The sequence below is a fragment of the Ambystoma mexicanum genome, chromosome 6p, assembly GCF_040938575.1.
Source record: "Ambystoma mexicanum isolate Mex_15411 chromosome 6p, UKY_AmexF1_1, whole genome shotgun sequence".
Classification (NCBI taxonomy): Eukaryota; Metazoa; Chordata; class Amphibia; order Caudata; family Ambystomatidae; genus Ambystoma; species Ambystoma mexicanum.
Window position 1 is genome coordinate 1,422,462,271 of NC_090935.1, and position 16,988 is coordinate 1,422,479,258.

A 16,988-nucleotide genomic window follows, 5' to 3' on the forward strand; every position below is an offset into this window, starting at 1 on the left:
CAGAGGTTTCTAAGCGCGGACTTGGCGATGGAGCCTGTAGTGCTCTGTGTCTTGCTTCCAAGGCGAACACGTTGCCCCTGATCTATCCCCCCGAGACACTTACCTTTTTAACAAATTTAAAGACTTACCTGCAATGAGGTGGCATTGAGGCTGCACATTTTGTTTGTTTTGTTTGGCTAATGGATCTAGTCTTCCAACTTCAGCAGCACCTACAATGCTTTTGCCACATCGCGTGCCTCTTATTTTTTAGAACGGTTGAAGGTCACAAATCCTAAATAAGTCAGGAACGGGGATAGCGTGAGCCTGCCACTTGCTCTCTACTTATTGTAACGGATAATTGGTTGCATGACATGTTGATCAGCAAACATTCACAAACTCGAATTAGACTATGGATCATCCACTGGTTTCGGCAGCAGTACTTTAGTAAAATTGCTTGGGCATTGGCAGCTTTATATCCTTTACAGTTCACATGTAGATGCATCCAATGAGGGTGCCTAGCGGATGCCATGTAGCCATGTAATCAGTACGTAATCTTCCACACTCAAACATGACTTTGGTTTCAATGTAAATCTGATGTCTTCGTTTATTCTCTTTCTTTGAAGGAATGTAGAAATATGACCAAACTGTGAATAGCCTGGTTCTGATTTCTTTCGTCTGAAGTGTGTGCACAAAGTGACTAGTCCTTTTCTGTGTTTTGTTCTTCAGCGAGACAATCCTCCACCTCCAGGCTTTGTTATGACGGGCAATGCTAATCCCTCGCTGGGACAACCGCCTGCATCCCCTCTATCAGCATATGGCATGTACCCTCCAGTGGGCTCTCATCAGCCGTACTCGCAGAGTAAGTAATGAATGTAATGCTCGCCTTTTTTCAGCCATCTCTTTTCACAGAATGATTGGTTCAGTGAAACGTTTCTGCTCAGCTGGTCGCGCAATTGCCGTTCCTTCTGGAGACCAGTAACCTTATCGTAATTTTGGTTCTTTTTCAAAGAATCCTATTTATATAGTTTAAAGTTGGGTTTTCATTTTTCTAGCTAGTACTGGGGTCTGCCACTCGCGCCTGTCTATATGTTTCATCTGTGCTGGGTATAGCCGATGGGAGCATCTAGCGACCCAAAGGTTGAAGACCCCAGTTTTTGCAGGTGCAGATTTGGTGGAATGGATGGGGGAGGAAGAGTAGCCTCTACAGTGTTGCTGTTAAAGGGGGATGTGTTGGCAAATTTGTTTGTCAGCAGTGGCGTTTTACCATTTGAAATATTTGTTATTGCTTTTGGTGTAATATTCTTGTGACACTATACTCAAGTGTCCATGTTGAATTCTTGTCCAATGTCATGTTTACGATCCTTCAAAGGTGAAAGCAAAAACAATGTATCCTATAAGTACTGCGACCCAGTATAAGGTTGTGGCAGGCCACTCAAGTAAGTGCCTATTTCTTTTCTATACCCCCAAAATATTAGACATGTATTTATTGTACGTAAACTGATGAGACATTTTGATTTATTTAAAAAACATAGGGACACATTCATGGAATATTATGGCATGCAAGCTATGACATTTATTTTTCATATTCTAAATGTTGGTATGCAACAATTTCTCCCTCTGTATACACCTCTCAAACTCCAAAGCAAATACAACCAGAAACCTACAGCACAACAAACTGCACAATCTTCACTACATTGAACACCAAAACAAAAACACGCATAGACTCGCACAACAGTACACGACGACTACCGGCTGCAAACACCCCAGGCCCAGCCAACGGAGCCACCGGGCTGAGGCCGCCAACAGCACATCACTGCTCTCTTGCACCTTTCCAGCTTCCTCCCACTAACTCATCCTCCCTTCCTCTTTCAGAGCTGCCAGAGCGCCAGGGGACCTCTCCGGTGGTGATAGTGCGCGGTACAAATGTCCTTTAACATTAGCATGTTTACCAGTTGATTCAGAATACAGTTGGTTTTCATCTTATATTTCATCTGTTAGCATTTCTGGAGGATAATAGCAGCCTGAAAAGCATTAACGCTCCATAGCTTACTTATAAGCTAGCCAACATCTGATTTGCATAGGCGCACAAACAAGGAAAAGTTCGCAAATTTATATTCAATAAAATGGTTTAACCCATGCCACCACAATTCAAAAATATACGCATTTGTGTATGTATTTGTGCATTTGTATTTAAATGTATCAATCCTAGCCCTAAATGTAAACGTTCTGAAAGTACATTGGTCTATTTCAATACTTCCTTACGATAACTGCAAACAAGAGTACTGTCTAAACAAACCTGTTCTGAACCACACAAGGGTTTGGTAGAATAGCAAGCAGCCAGGCTTAGTCTAAGGAGGGAGGAGAACTGGTATGAAGTACAAAGAACTCGGAGCATACACTTAGTCCAAGCAAACACTAACACACTTAAAAGGCATATAACAATAGGCATTTTTTATATACACTATGGCAGAGGTGATAATTCACAAGTCAAGTAAGTACTTTAAAACAGTAGAACAAGATCACTGTGTAATATTCTTTGGATAATAAACCACAGTTGTAGCAACTTTAGAATGGCATTGGCAGTAACAAATCACTTAGTAAAACCATCTGAAAATGATATGCAAACAGTTCCAAACTTTGAATAACTTTTAATCACATTATCCCAGCCTGTTTTTAAGAGTCCAACCATATAGTATGAGTCTGTGTTCAGCTGGGTCAACTGGGCCACCAGTGGCCAGGGCTGGTGCAGGAACGGTGAGAAAGCAGAGTAAATGGTTCAGTAGTGCAGAGTCCAGCAGGATTCTGTTCTAGTATTGCAGGTAGGTAAATGTAGTTTTCCAAAGACAAGGGGATCGGTGGCAGGGGGTTCCATTGTAGGTGTTCCCTAAGGACCAGTGTCCTAAGGCAGGGTTAGAGTACAATGGGTTGTCAACCCCAATATCTCTATGGGTGACCTGGAGGGGTGCGACATGAAGCCATCTGCAGCCCCCAGGATCACAGGATCAAGCAAGCTGCCCACAGGTAAGTTGTACCAGGGATAGGACAGTGCCTTTAGGTGAAGAAACAGTTGCTGCAGGACGGTTCCAGTGGTGAGGCGACAGCAGACCCAGTCACTGATTTCTCTGTCTTGGCAACAGCAGAAAGGGACTTCAGGGGATCCGACAACAGCTCTTGTGCAGACGGACACCCAGCAAAAGATCTTCTCAGTTCTGGCTTGTTGGCACCTTTTTCAGGCTCGTTTGAAGGGCGGTGGTCACAGCAGGTGACTCTTCTCTCTCCTCTTCTTGGGTGAGGGGACATTTGTGATCTGCATCAGGTCACTGTAAACTTAGGATGTCCAAAAAGTTAAAGTTGAAACCGCGCTCCAGGAGTCGATACTCGGATGCAACCAAGGTCCCAGGGTATTGGCAAATTGCAGGCCGTGACAGTCCCAGCTTTTCAAGGGATGGCACAAAATGCAGTTAGTCTTGGGACTAGTTAGGCCCACCGGTCCAAGGGATGAAGTTGTTGCTTTTAGATCTTCCATGTCGCTTAGAAGTTAAGGTCGGGGCCACATCGGTTACTCAGCAGGCACTGGCAGTTGCTGGTGTCATCCTCCGTTCTTTTTTGGATTCTTCTGTTCCACTGGGTTTCACCGCCAGGACCTCTGGATTTGTGCAGGAAACCTGGCTGAGTCCACCAATCGTATCCCATGTACAATTCAAACTTGGGGATGGCTGTCCAGTGGGGACAGCCAGTCTCCCAGTCTGAACTGGTTTCTCTCAGGCACACTGCAGGGAAAAGGATAGGGGCGTTTAAGTCGACCTTGCCCACTTCCTGTCCTGTCAGTCACTCAAAGGGTCCTTACTGGCTTTCCAAGGGAAGCCCTGAGAAGACAAAGGGGCAAGAGGATCCTCCCCCCACCTAGCAGGGTAGACGAAGACATAAAGGACAGGCCATCTTGTTTAGGGCTTAAAAATACAGCCATCATTTTGGGAAAATGGTGTCCCTTATGTCCCCACCGCAACTGCGTAGACAGCCTGGGATGAAAGTTCAAAAAAAGTTATGTAAAGGGTACACTGCCACCACCCTAAACGGATAGACCTGCCACAGTAACCAAGAAGTTACTGGAGGGTTGAGAAAATGGATACATTGGATCCCCTCGGCACTCCACATAAGGTGGGGTGTGCTGATCTCGCAAAATAAAACACAGGTAGGATGCAAAGTATCCCTCTGCCTTGGTACCTTTAAGAGTTTGTAAAGTAAAAACAATCGCAGGGAAGCTCTAGGAGCCTCAAGCAACACTGCACAGAAATTGCTGGGTGCTGCTTTAGTAAATTGTTGATGCCTTTTAAAATTGGAGGTAAGCAAGACTCCATGAAGAAATACCCCAAAGAAGTAAAAAGGGTTCCCATGATTAGAGTAAAAGAATGAGCGAGTATGGAAAAAGGTTCCCACTCAAGAGTGGGGCGGGGGAGGTCCATCTCCCTTAATGGACTTCTTATATATTTAGCGTTGCAGTAAAGATACTTTGTATCCTTAACGTTTTCTTTTGAAACTTTGTGTTTACAATTACAGGAGGCTCTATACACAGACTCAGTACCACATCAGATAACTCTGCTTCTACCACTAGTGCCTAATCTAGATCTTAATGCTTTGATTTGCCCCTGGTGCAATGTTAATATTTTTCACTCTCCTGGCTTCTTTCTGGATCCCCATGTTGAATCACTGCCTCTAGGAACTCGGATTCTATGTCCTTTTCAATCATGGACGGCATCTGGCCTACACATCTGCCCAGCAACAAACACCTCTGACTCTGTGGACTGGATCCAGACAGGCCAAGTCCCCACATCTGGCCACACAAACAGACCGCTACTTTGCCTGTGAAAGCAATTATGCACGGGAAAGGGCTTTCCAGGTATGGCACTAGAAAGCAGGAAGACGACCAAGGAACTACAAAATGGCCAAAGGACAGGCGAAGAGCTTGTGGCACTGCCATTTTGAGTCTATGCTACTCTTTATGGCATTATGCGATAAAATGATAAAGTGCACAAGTAAAAAGTTAAAACCATGGTGCAAAACTATCCACTACCCACCAGTCCATCCTGGACACATTGTAATTGTAACCACAAAGTTACAAAAGAAACAGTTTGAAGGATACAAAGTATCCAAACTGTGCTTCACTTTAAGGTGATGTGTGCATCTTTAAAAATACAAGAATTCCACTTAGGAAGAGAGGGTCTCCAAGTCTTGAGTAATAAGACCCTGCTCTTGAAGTTAGCAGGGCACATAAATACGCCTACATCCTGTCTCTTTTCTTCAATACGTATGGGAGTGCCCTCTGGGATGGGACTGGACCCATAGCATAGCAATCCGCACACGTACCCTTTAAATGGGCATGTGAAAGTGTACATGCATGCACAAATGCGGCCACACGCATGCTCCTTACCCTCAGCCTTTTTCCACACCTGATGGGTCAGGCACCTTGCGCTGTACTTTATTTTTCTGATGCCACTTCCCTGCACTATTGTTATTTTTTCTTTTCCCCACTCTCTCCCCTGTGAATGCCAGCTAAAGCAGGGTTCTCTCTGGGCATCACAGGCCTTTCTCTGTATGTTCCCTCTTCACCTCTAGCCCTGCACTCTCTGCCACCCTTCCAAGTAAGTAACGGAAGCATTGCTCGGTGTGGTTGGAAGAGCTCTGCGAGGCTGCCTTTATGGGTCATCTAAAGCGCTTTGCAGCTTTGCAGAGGTGAGAAAGATCCTTTTTTGCTTGGTACCCAAAGAGGTGATGCCTTTCCAGGAGTCATCTAAGTTGGGAGGGCCCCAACGGGACCTGTCAAAGCTAGCCACCATTCTACTCCGGGCCTGCACCATGGTCTCTTAGGAAACTGTTAGCAGTGCTTACACTGAGGGCCCAGAAAGGCCTCATAACAGATCTTGGTCTGAGGTGGCTTCAACCTCTATCAGGGCTTGTACTGGGAGCATTACTCCAAAATGCAATTCACTACATTCGGGGCTTGTCCTAAGGCCCATCCTGTTCTGAATACCAGGTCTGTGCCGGAGTGCCTCCCAAGGCCTGCGGCAGGCCTGGTGCATCAACATTTTTATGAATGCTCCTCTGCCTCCATGTTCTCCATTCCCACGCAACAGGTGCCAGGAATTAAGGAACACTGTGAGAGTCTCCGGGCAGTCACTAGTTGACGTATCTCCAGTTCCTGTCAGGAATGCCGTTCTAGGGAAGTCAGATGGGTATTCACTACCGCAGTCACCCGGGGTTGCTGGGGTTCCCCACTCCCCTCACTTCTCTTCCCCTCCCCCTACTAATGGAATGGGCAAGGGACCGGGAAAACACTGATACATCGTGGCAGTGTCCAGTACTTGGGCATTAAGAGGCATGCCTGGGACCTCAGGAGGACCTTCCACCATCTGTCGGGGAAGGACCACTTATTTGACAGATTCCAGGATCTCATGCACTCAGGCGATAAGGCAATATTTTAAGGGCCTTATTCGGGAGGTGCTGGTCCTAGGGGCTCAACTGAGTGAAACAAGTCTGTACTAGAGTACCTCAACTTCTGCCCTCATGCTCTCTACCAGTTGCTCCAGCCCATGTGGACCGTGAAGTTCCATCTGCTCTTGAATGAATAAGGCAAGTAGCACAATACCTCATAGAGGCCTTGTATCCCCACCTTGACACCAAGCAATGGGTTTGTCCCTGCTTCCAAGTTCCAGCGTTACAGTTTACCTCGACAGAAGAAAATCATTAAGAGCATCTGACAACCTGTTTTTCTGCCTATTCTGTATAACCCAGTATTGGGAAAGATTTCTCTTTTGGCAACTTTCCCTCCATAGTTTCTATGGACCCTCAATATATTCACTTTGTTTTTTAACTTGTTCCTTCTTTTTGACGGTAAATTAAGGCTTCAGCTTCACTTCCCTTGCCTTTTGCTCTTTTTTTTTAATGGGGAAACTGATTGACCCTTCAGACTATCATTTAGTCTTTAACATTGCAGACTGCATCTTGCAATGCAATGGGGATTCTTTTGTATCACCCCAGCTTTGTACACTGAGATTTTGGTTACTTTTATATGTGCCTAAAGACAAGCTGATGGCAGCAGATGTATTTGTACTATTTTTGTTATTTCTAGTGTGCACATTCGCGTTTACCGCTTATGGCTACTAAATGTGGCTAGTGCCCTAAAATGGCTGTGCAACAAGATTTGTGCTTGTTCTTTGTACATATTGTAGTTTGGCCTTCTTCCTGCCTTGCCAGATCAGGAAATTCCATGTTGGGTCATGCACTTGCTCGGGAAAGCTGCTGCATTCGCTGGCTAGTGATGCCTTTGTGAGTGTGGCTCAGGAAGTGGTTGGGACGGTCTGGCCTCACTCCACATATGTGGTGCCAGAGAGTCTAGATGTGGGGCATGTGTGAAACCAATGGTTGTCCCTAATTGAACAATTTGTGGCCGTTTGAATGATGCAGATCCTTACCATTGGTGGGCTTGGACTTGCTTCAAGCCCTATATTTTGGATAACTGGACTCCTACAGCCATTTCTTCATATCAGTGTTCGAGCCAAGAATCCCTCATAAACTAACAGCTGACTGAAGATCCAAAGACGATTCCTGAAGAGGCCTGCCATACCTTCCTGCATCTGGCCTGGTGAAGATCTGTTGAACTGCCTGATCTCCAAAGACCCTGAGCGATGCTTCAACCCTTGAATTAGTGGGATCAACTTCAGCTGCCACTGGAAGGACGCCTGTCATCTGTGTGTGGTGGCTGTCTCTGGAACTCACCCTGCAACGTTCTGTGAAGTTCCTGAAGAGGCCTGCGTTGGTAAATCTTGCATTTTCTTAATCGCTGGGGATTGCATCATGCATGTGCACCAGAAGAATCCTTGTACCCGCAGTTCCTGGGCACCTCTCACAGGAACCAGCAGCGGGAAATCCATCCTCCAGTGATGACACTCACCTGTCCTCGGGAGATCCCTTTCCCAGGATTGTTTAAAGTCAATTTCCACAAAAGTTCAAAAAGAAAAGTAAAGTCTTGAACCAGTTCTTATAAGTGCCAAATGAAACAGAAGTTCACCAAACAGAAATCCACTGGTAAAAGTTCTTCAACCTTCTGTTGAAAAGTTTCCCTTCCAATTTCAGCCAAGAAAACAGCACCAATGGTAATCCTGGATATCCTCTTTCCAAGATTGTTTTGCCTCCGTTCAAGGAATAAATGAAAAACTTCTGCTTCAACAATTTTCCATGTATTTATGGCCTCTGCAGTGTCTTTGGTATAATTGTCCGGATGCTTTGTATTAGGGTGTTTTGTTCCTCTAGACAACTACCCTTCTACTATTACGGTGGCAACAAGCTCCTTTTGTTCCAAAAGATACCACTAGTTCAACCACCTTTAGTGTAACATTCACTGACAGTATTATACAAAACCATAGTTCAGGTGTTTCTGCTTCAACGTTGTACTTTATAATTGTTAGGCATTTTAAAGACAAGGCACTCTGTCCTATACTGTAAGAAAAGGGCATCCTCTTTGCCTCTTCTGTCTGTCTTATTGCCACCAGTATAACCTGTCTCTGCTTCCAGATTGCTTTGTCTCAACTTCAACAGTCTCAGCATTACAGATTGTTAACCTAATCTTCTTACAAGCACCCAGCTCCCTTCCCCAGCTTCAGACACACCTTCTTGGTTGCAGTAGCTTCCCTGAAGCTGTATTGCCACACCACTGTCACACTTGTAACAGTGGGCATTGGACCTCTACCATCTTTTAACAACCTCAGAATGCAAGTGGATAGATTTCTACAGGGCTGGTTTCACTATAGAAAGGAGTTGCCTACTGGCTTGGTAATGCTTTTTCTCACTGGTTCAATAACTTCTACATTTACAGAATACTTTTTCTGCATGTTATAAGGTTCAATCTTCAAAAGAGAAACAGGTTTAGGTACACGCGACCACTCTTAAAGGAAGATCTTTAATTTTAAAGAACCATAAGGAAATGCATTGCCCCTTATTAACATAGTTATACTCTGACCCGGGTCGGGAACTACAATTGTTCACATGAAACCTCTCTTTGATGTAATAAGTCTTGTAACAATTATTGAAAGTTAGCTTTAGGTGTGAGTGATTTGGAAAGCGTTCCTCTTCCTAGTTGTAGACACGTGACCACTCCAGGATTGTTTAACAGTGGGAAATTAAAAGCTTTTCTTTACACACAAGCACTCCGAGTTGTATTAGAAGTGCGTGTGATACATTTCCATTGTCAGCATGACTCTTCAACGACGAACAGTTTCTACTTGCTCCCACTCCTAAGGCAAATTAATATAGAGCTGGTAACAATTTCTGGCAAGGTTTTCAGAGTGAGCCTGAACGCAGAGCTTCACTCACTGGCTTCAGGAACACTGTGGTTGCAGGCTGCTTCCACTTCCCGACTTCTTCTCCTTCTGCCACCACTTTAGGCACTCTTGGGACCCACACCCCTCTGCAGCAAGGGTGTCTTTTTGTCCAGCCTTAACCACAGGGAGTCTCCTTCACTCCTCTGTCCCTAGTCTTTATTCTTTATACAGGCCTCGGGTGGCAGCACAATCACAACTCCCCTGGGAAGACCTTCAGTCTCGTCACATCTCTCTCAGTGCACCCACAGCAAGGGAGGGTTTGTGAACACAGCACCCTCTCAGAACTTGCAGGTGAAATCTACTTTCGTGGCCCGGCATCACCTAAGTGATCACACTTCCTCATTAACTGCCAGCCTCATGCTCTTCTGCTTCTGCTACTAGCGCCAGCCTTTCAGCACCTGCTTCTCCTTTCTTCCCTGTCCTGCTGCAGCCTTTTATGCCTCTTGGGTGGGGCAATTGATTTCAGGTGCAGGCCCTTAGTGTTAATTGCCTGACTCTGGCAAAGTCTGTAAGGCCTGCTTGCCCGTTCACTTCTACATGCCTCTTCAACCCTCTTCTTACTCTGTCTCCATGGGATTCTGGGACATGTAGTTCACTTTAGTGCAACGAGGTTTTTCCACTTCTAATATGGTGTTAAGGGTAGATTTAATTCCCTTATTCATTTTAACAGAAAGGCTGTAGTCTTTAAGCTTATTAGAGAAAAAAGATGTAGAGAAGGCAACATTTCCACTATTCCTTGTAGTGTACCTTTGGTATTGAGGAGGGCATTTTTTTTAGGGATAAAAAAGATTTGTTGTTTTGGTATAGTATGTCGTCAAGTTATAACCTTAGTATTTACTGTCTCTGTTTTACCAGGAGGTTGAGAGATATTAAAAGCACAATAAGCCATAACCGCTTCTGGCATAATGGGAAGAGTATCCCCTTCAGATGAAAAATACGGTGCCTCATTCCACAGATTCTCCTCACTACCCTGGGCCCTGTCTTCACCCAGGTGATCCTCTCGCAGTACACCACCCCCAGGGTTGGGATCAGTAAGCGTCTGCCTTCCCCAGGCCACCTTGGAGGAGACTTTAGGCAGGGTTTTAGTGAGGAATCAACCGTATTCTTCATACTGGGTAGTATCGAAAGATATGAACACAATTTACTTACCTAGTACCATTGTTGAATATCTTCTTTGAGTCCATCACCAACACAAGTAACCTACCTGCTACAGATGCATTCTGGGGAGAAGCATTGTGGCTCCTGTGACATTTGGGCACAAGGCCCCATACTCCTCTGTCCCGCCCCCTTTCCTCCATAGTATATGGGCTGGATAAAAAGGAAAATGGCTCCCAAACAGCTAAGTCCTTGTCAATCTTGACTAAGTCTGTGCCCAAGACCTATAGCCAAAGTCACCCGTGCTCTGACGGAGGTCGTACCTTCAGTGGCTTCAGGTGGTTTCAGGAGTGCCGCTGCAGGCAAGCAGCACACATTGTCGCACAAGGGGTTCTTCTACTCCCCCTCCCAGGCACCAGCCTCAGAGGAAAAGAAACAGTGACGGTGCCATCCAGATCCACAGTTCTCCGGTGGGGGGGGGGGCAGGCTTGCCCTTTACATTCATTCCTGGGGGGAAAGGTTTGTTGACCCATGGATTCTCTTGGTGGGTTCCCCGGGCTGATGCCTACCGATACCTCCATTTCCTCTTTGCTCCCCCTTACCCCTCCGCTACTGCAGAGTGGACTAGCAACTCTTCTGGCAGAGATCTCATGGAGAGTCAAGCAGTGGAGGAGGTTCCAGCTTCACAGCGAGGCATCTGCTTCTATTCCTGTATCTTCACCATACAGAAAATGAACCAGGCTGGCCTGAGAGTTGTACTAGACCTTTCATCCTTGAACCTCACCCTACCCCTTCAAAAGTTCAAGATGGTTACGCCAGCACTCATTGCAGAGGTACTGTGTGGGGGAGATTGGATGTGCTCCCTGGATCTGAAAATCCACCTCCCGATTTGGGAGCCCCACCATTCCTTCCTCCGGTTCGGGATTATGTGCTTTCATTTCCAATACAATATCCTTCCTTTTGGCCTCAATTCAGCCCAAAGGGTCTTTACAAGGTTAATGAATACTGTAGCAGCCCTGCTCAGGGCAGAGGGCCCCCACCTTTATCCATACCTCGGAGCCTGGCTCGTCCGAGCTGAGCCACACTGATGCACATGTTATACGATTTGGGACTCTCAACCTCAAGAAGTCAGTTACTTCCCACGCAGTCCTTAACATTCCTGGGGCTAATTTGGGATACCAGGGCGGAAAAGATGTTCCCATCAGAGGACAAGATCACGGCAATCAGAAGGGCTACTTGGCTTCTTCTCGGCAGACCCGTAACTTCGGCATGGTGGTACCAGCACCTGCCCTGAATAATGGTGGCTTGCTTCTTGGCTGTGCCACACGCAAGGCTCAAAATGAGGAGGCTGCAGCTACATTTCTCAGCCTCTTAGATTCAGGAAATGGGCTCTCAAGCAGCTCTAGTCGGCATACCACAGCACCTTCACCAGGACCTCTTGCGGTGGAGGGCAGACGCCAACCTGTGAGCGGGCAGGCCGTTCAGGCAGCCGTTACCGGAGATCACCATTACCACAGACTCGTCCCTAGAGGGATGGGGGACTACCCTGGATAACCAGTCTCATTAGAGTCTGGTCACGGCAGGAACAACTGGTACACATCAACTGGCTTGAGATGATGGCCATCTGGCTTGCTCTCAAAGCGTACCTCCCCATTGTCAGCAACAAGTCTGTTTGCATCCTGACGGACAGCTCCACATGCATTTATTAAATCAACAAGCAGGGAGGTACCAGGTCTTCTCTGCTCTGCAGGCTGTCCATCGACATATGGGAGTGGGCACTGTCAAACCACATTTACTTATCACCAGTCCACCTCCCGGCGGAATCCAACTTGGAGGCGGACAGACTCAGCAGACTGGGGGTCGACAACTATGAGTGGCAGTTGAACAAGGATGTCCTGAGGGGGGGGTCTTCAACAGGTGGGGCCACCCTCAGGTAGACCTATTCTCCACCATGAGCAACAGGAGATGCCACCAGTTTGCTTCCTGGATGGGAAGCTGCAGGGGTTCTCTGGTTGACGCGTTGCACATTCAGTGGAACGACATGAGTGCATACTCTTTTCCCTCCACCCCGTTGATTCACAGGGTCATCTGCAGGGTCAGGGAGTCACAGAGCCTTTGGCTCATCTTGATAGTGCTGTGTTGGCCAGCCAGACCTTGGTTCTTGCAACTCCTCCGACTGTCAAATCAGCCTCCGTTCCATCATCCTTTGGGTCCAGCCCCCCTACTCTTCCAGCAGGAGGGCACGGAGGTTCAACCCGCTCCACAGACATTAGCCCTGGCGGCGTGGTTCCTAAACAGGTCACCATGAAACATCTGCACTTGTCACAGGACAACCTAGCTATCATTCAGGGGCAAGAAGCAACTCCACTAGGAGTCGGTACAAGAGCAAATAGATGAGGTTCTGTCACTGGGCCAAGGCAAACAAGGTAGAGCCCATGGCTTGCTCACTGGACAATGTGTTATCCTTCTCTGCGCATCTGGCTCACTCCGGTGTGTAGGTCTACCGTACCTGCCGTTCTTATCTGGCGGCCATAGGAGCCTACAAGAACTCTGGCGATAACAACTCCTCCTCCAATCCGGTGGTTAAAAGGCACTTGGCGGGCCTGACCAGGTTGTATCCCCTGGTGAAGTGTCCACATCCGGTCTGGGACCCTAATATGGTCCTAGTCACACTGGCCCACAATCCCTTATAACCCATGGTGGTAGCAGATATCAGGCTGGTTACTATGAAGACGGCTCTACTGGTTGGCCCTGCCTCAGTGCGCAGTATCAGTGAGATTCAGGCGCTGGTGGCTCCAGAACCATATACCACATTTCACCGGGACAAGGTGGTGCTTAGGGCGCGCCCCTCATTTCTCTGTAGGGTTGTGTAATTGTTTCACCTTAATGAGGAGATGGTACTATGGACATTCTTTGCCGATCCAAAGGATGAGCCACAGAGGGTATTGCACTGTCTGTCCTGTCCAGGTAAAATCTCAGAGCACGTCTGACATCCAAAGAGCTTCTGTAAATTGGATGCCTTGTTAATCACATTTGGCGGTCAAAACTGGGCTGTTAAGCCTCAAAGGCTTTAATAGCTAGGTGGGTGGTCATGGCCATCAAGGAGGCATATGAGAGGCAGCACATGTCTTTTCCAGCAAACATGCACGCCCACACCATCAGAGCCAAGGCCACGGCTGTGACTTTCCAAAGACACGTTCCATGGCAGACGATCAGCAAAGCGACTACTTGTGCTTCCCCTTCGGCCTTTTTCAAACACTACTGTTTGGATACTAGCGCCAGATCAGACGCAACATTTGGCCTGCAAGTTTTGAAGAACTTGTTTTCTTAGAGGGGCATCTCCCCTCCTCTGGGCTGAAGTCAGTTGTAATCGCCCATACAGTATGGAGGAAAGGGAACGAGACCTAGGAGTAATTGTTACTCACAGTAGTGACTAACGTACTCCTAGTCCCCTTTCCTCCATATGTCCCACCATCCTCCCCCATAATAAAACTCGGTCATTAGGCAGTTGTAATATTGGCAACGTGTCAAAGGGGACCGAGGAGTGGCGTCGGTGAGCGGAGTCAGGGGAACGCATGCTCCCAGGCCTGCGCCCCCGCGCGCATCTAAATTTAAAGGAAGACAATTTATTCTGGTGAAAACATTTGTTTCCTATCCCTAGCGAGAGACGCCCATACAGTATGGAGGAAAGGGGACTGTGAACTAGGAATAAGTTGGTCACTGCTTTGGGACTGCACTGCTGAAGTTAGGGAAATTCACGTGTGACGTGCTTTCATCTTTATTGTATTGTATTGTATTTGGTTATTTATATAGCGCTCTTTCCCCGCTTGTGTGGAATGTGAAAATTCAAAGGGGTTTAGTTTAGGAGATGCGTGTGTGCATTTTGCCGGTTTTTGAATTAGGTGGCTGGCTAGGCTCGACTAAGCAGCCCAAAGAGAGGCAAGGCACGTGGGTGGGCACTGTTTGTGGATTGCGATAGATTGCTATTGTATGGAGATTCCATGTGTGTCAGCTATACCAAGTTCCTTTCAGATGGTAGTCGCTGTATGCTAGTGGCAGAGGTGTTGAGGTAAGTTTGGTGTTTCAGTCTGGACAGCTATGTGTGCTTCTAGACCGGATGTGCTTGGCCATAGCAGTATTCTACGGTGCATGAATGCATGGCCGTGCCTGCGGCTTGTGTCCACACTAGTGGTGTGTATACGTACCGTAGATTTGGAAGTTATTCGGCTGGAGTTTTCACGATATAATAGGCAGAGGAAGAGACTAAACCTACATTTGGGATTCCTGTATAGTTGGAGATAGGCCTAAGTCTCACAATGCAGTCCAAGTTTCGCAATGCCGTTTGAGTACAAGATAGCAAGGGACAACACAGCGGAGAACAAGCACAAGAAGACTTGAGAAGATCCTCACCACGGACGGCAAAATGGCAGATGCACACAACGCTGCCCGCTAGAGAACACCTGTGCCGATTGGGCTCTGAGGCAAATAAGAAATGCAGCGGCTTGCCTAGTCGGGCGGCCACATCACAGGCTGCACCCAAATAGCGTGCCCTTAGCAGGAGAGGAGGAGACGAGACCTGGAGGAGCCGAGGAGAGCCGACTTGCTCTGAGGTTGCGGGTAGTGCGGGAGCAGGCCAGACCAAGGAAGCGCACGGTCCCCGCAGCATCTGGGACGGAGGCGGCTGTCGGCACAGTGCCCAGACACTGACCCGCGAGAGCTGAAGAGGCGGGAGATCCCTCCTCGGTGCTGACAGCCCCTTAGGGTTCCCCCCTCCGCCTGAGGCAGAGGTGAGGTGGGAGCTGCAAGGATCCGGCAAACCTGCCCCCCCCCCCCCACACTCCCTGGCACGCAGGGGACCAAGGAACATCGATGCCCACACCGAGGCGCCACCAGTAAGAGGCAGCTCCCCCGCCCCCCCTCCCCCCTTCAGTTGGGTGTGAGACTTTGCCCTCCGGACCACACTGGATGCCGGGACGGCAGCGCCTGCTCCCCACTGCCCTTGGCGGGACTGGGGGAGGAGGGCGGGACTGGGGGAGGAGGGGGGCTAAAGCAAGACACTGAACGCTCGCAGTCTCCCGCGGGAGGGAAGAAGAGCCGAGCACAAGAGCCGCAACACAGGGAGGGAGGGAGGGAGGGATGGAGGGAGGGAGAACATGGACCGGAGAGGCCTGAGCGGGTCGTGCGGATCCCAGTGAAGGAGCAGAGATCTGGTGAAGGGCGAACGAGGAGGACAGGGGCCCGAGCCCAGCTGAAAGGGGGACACCGCGACACAGCGGTATGCAGCTACCAGGAGCATATTGCTACGTGGGAGGACGCAACCCACTCAGGCATTGTCCCGATCCAGACAGTGATCAAGACCTACAGAGTTGAGCCCAGAGCAGACTGATAGGGCGGTACAGTGCCCCCCGGCCGCGTAGGGACTGTAAAGACGCCATTTGGTGGTGCCGGACGTTTCCACCAACCAGCTCAGCTGAGGAAGGAGCATACCAACTAGCAAACCCAGGTGCATTTTGCCACATGCGAGGCCGTAGCCCGCTCCAGCACCGCCTCAACACAGACATTGTCTCAGGCCCACCAAGTTCGGACCACAGCAGACAGCTAGGGCAGCACAGTACCCCCCTGGCCCGCACAAACTACAAGGAACCCCCTGGGGGTCCCGAACACTACAACCAGCCTGTGGCAGGGTACACTGTGCTGGGCGCACTGGAGCACTGACTTGACCCCTGGCATAAAATGGGGCGACGCTAATCCGCATAAGACAACATCAAGCCCATAGTGTGGCAAATGTGCACAACATAAAAGCTGCCGGATGACCTGGCCAACTTCAAGAGAAGCTGGGCGTCTCTACAGAATAGCAGCCTCAAAGATAGAAAGAGTGCCTATACAAGGCTAAACCACACAAGCAAGGTGCATGCAGCCCGGAGAGCAGAGGAAACTAGCCGGGCCCGAAGGGGATGCTAATCTCTGCCCCACAGCTCAAATAAGCACCTCTAACAAGTGACTATATAAGATAACCGATATGTGGGAGGGCGCAATCCATTGCCCCTCGCAGGTCAGCTGAAGAGCACCTGCACTCTCTGGCACAGCACATAAAGAACAAATGGATTCCCTGCACACATCCCGGAGAATACGACTGAGAAGGGCGACACAGGCCACAGTGGTACGCAGCTACATATAAAGAGATCCCAATTGCCTCCGGACACTCAAGTGGCAGACTTCTTCAGACGCCACGTAGTAACGCCACCTGGGTTAAGGGGCAGCGCTCCTGGCAATGAGGACTGCATCTCGCATTACACAGCGAGGAGAGGAATGCCAGGCAAATCTATAGGCAGCAGAGGTAAACAGACCAGCATGGAATCCTTTACAAAGAAACAGGACAAAAGCCAACCCACCGTGTCATACATGAAAGCGGGTGTAACAAGCTCCGAACAGCAACTAGAAGGCTGAGGTGATGGCCCTATACTGGAGGCTATAGCGGCCCTGAAGGTCGTTCATGATTCAAGTTGGATGCGGTTATGGTGGACATGAGCTTCCTTGGGC

At 48.4% G+C, this 16,988-nt stretch overlaps 1 protein-coding gene across 15 annotated transcripts in view; it reads left to right on the forward strand.

Annotated features, from left to right (window-relative positions):
- The window catches only part of SEC31A (SEC31 homolog A, COPII coat complex component), a 998,112-nt gene that overhangs the window by 821,957 nt on the left and 159,167 nt on the right, over positions 1-16,988 (forward strand). For all 15 annotated transcript variants that reach the window (XM_069626136.1, XM_069626132.1, XM_069626133.1 and 12 more), the window contains one exon: positions 706-838. In XM_069626136.1, the coding sequence (XP_069482237.1) occupies positions 706-838 (133 nt within the window). The remainder of the gene's footprint in view (positions 1-705; positions 839-16,988) is intronic.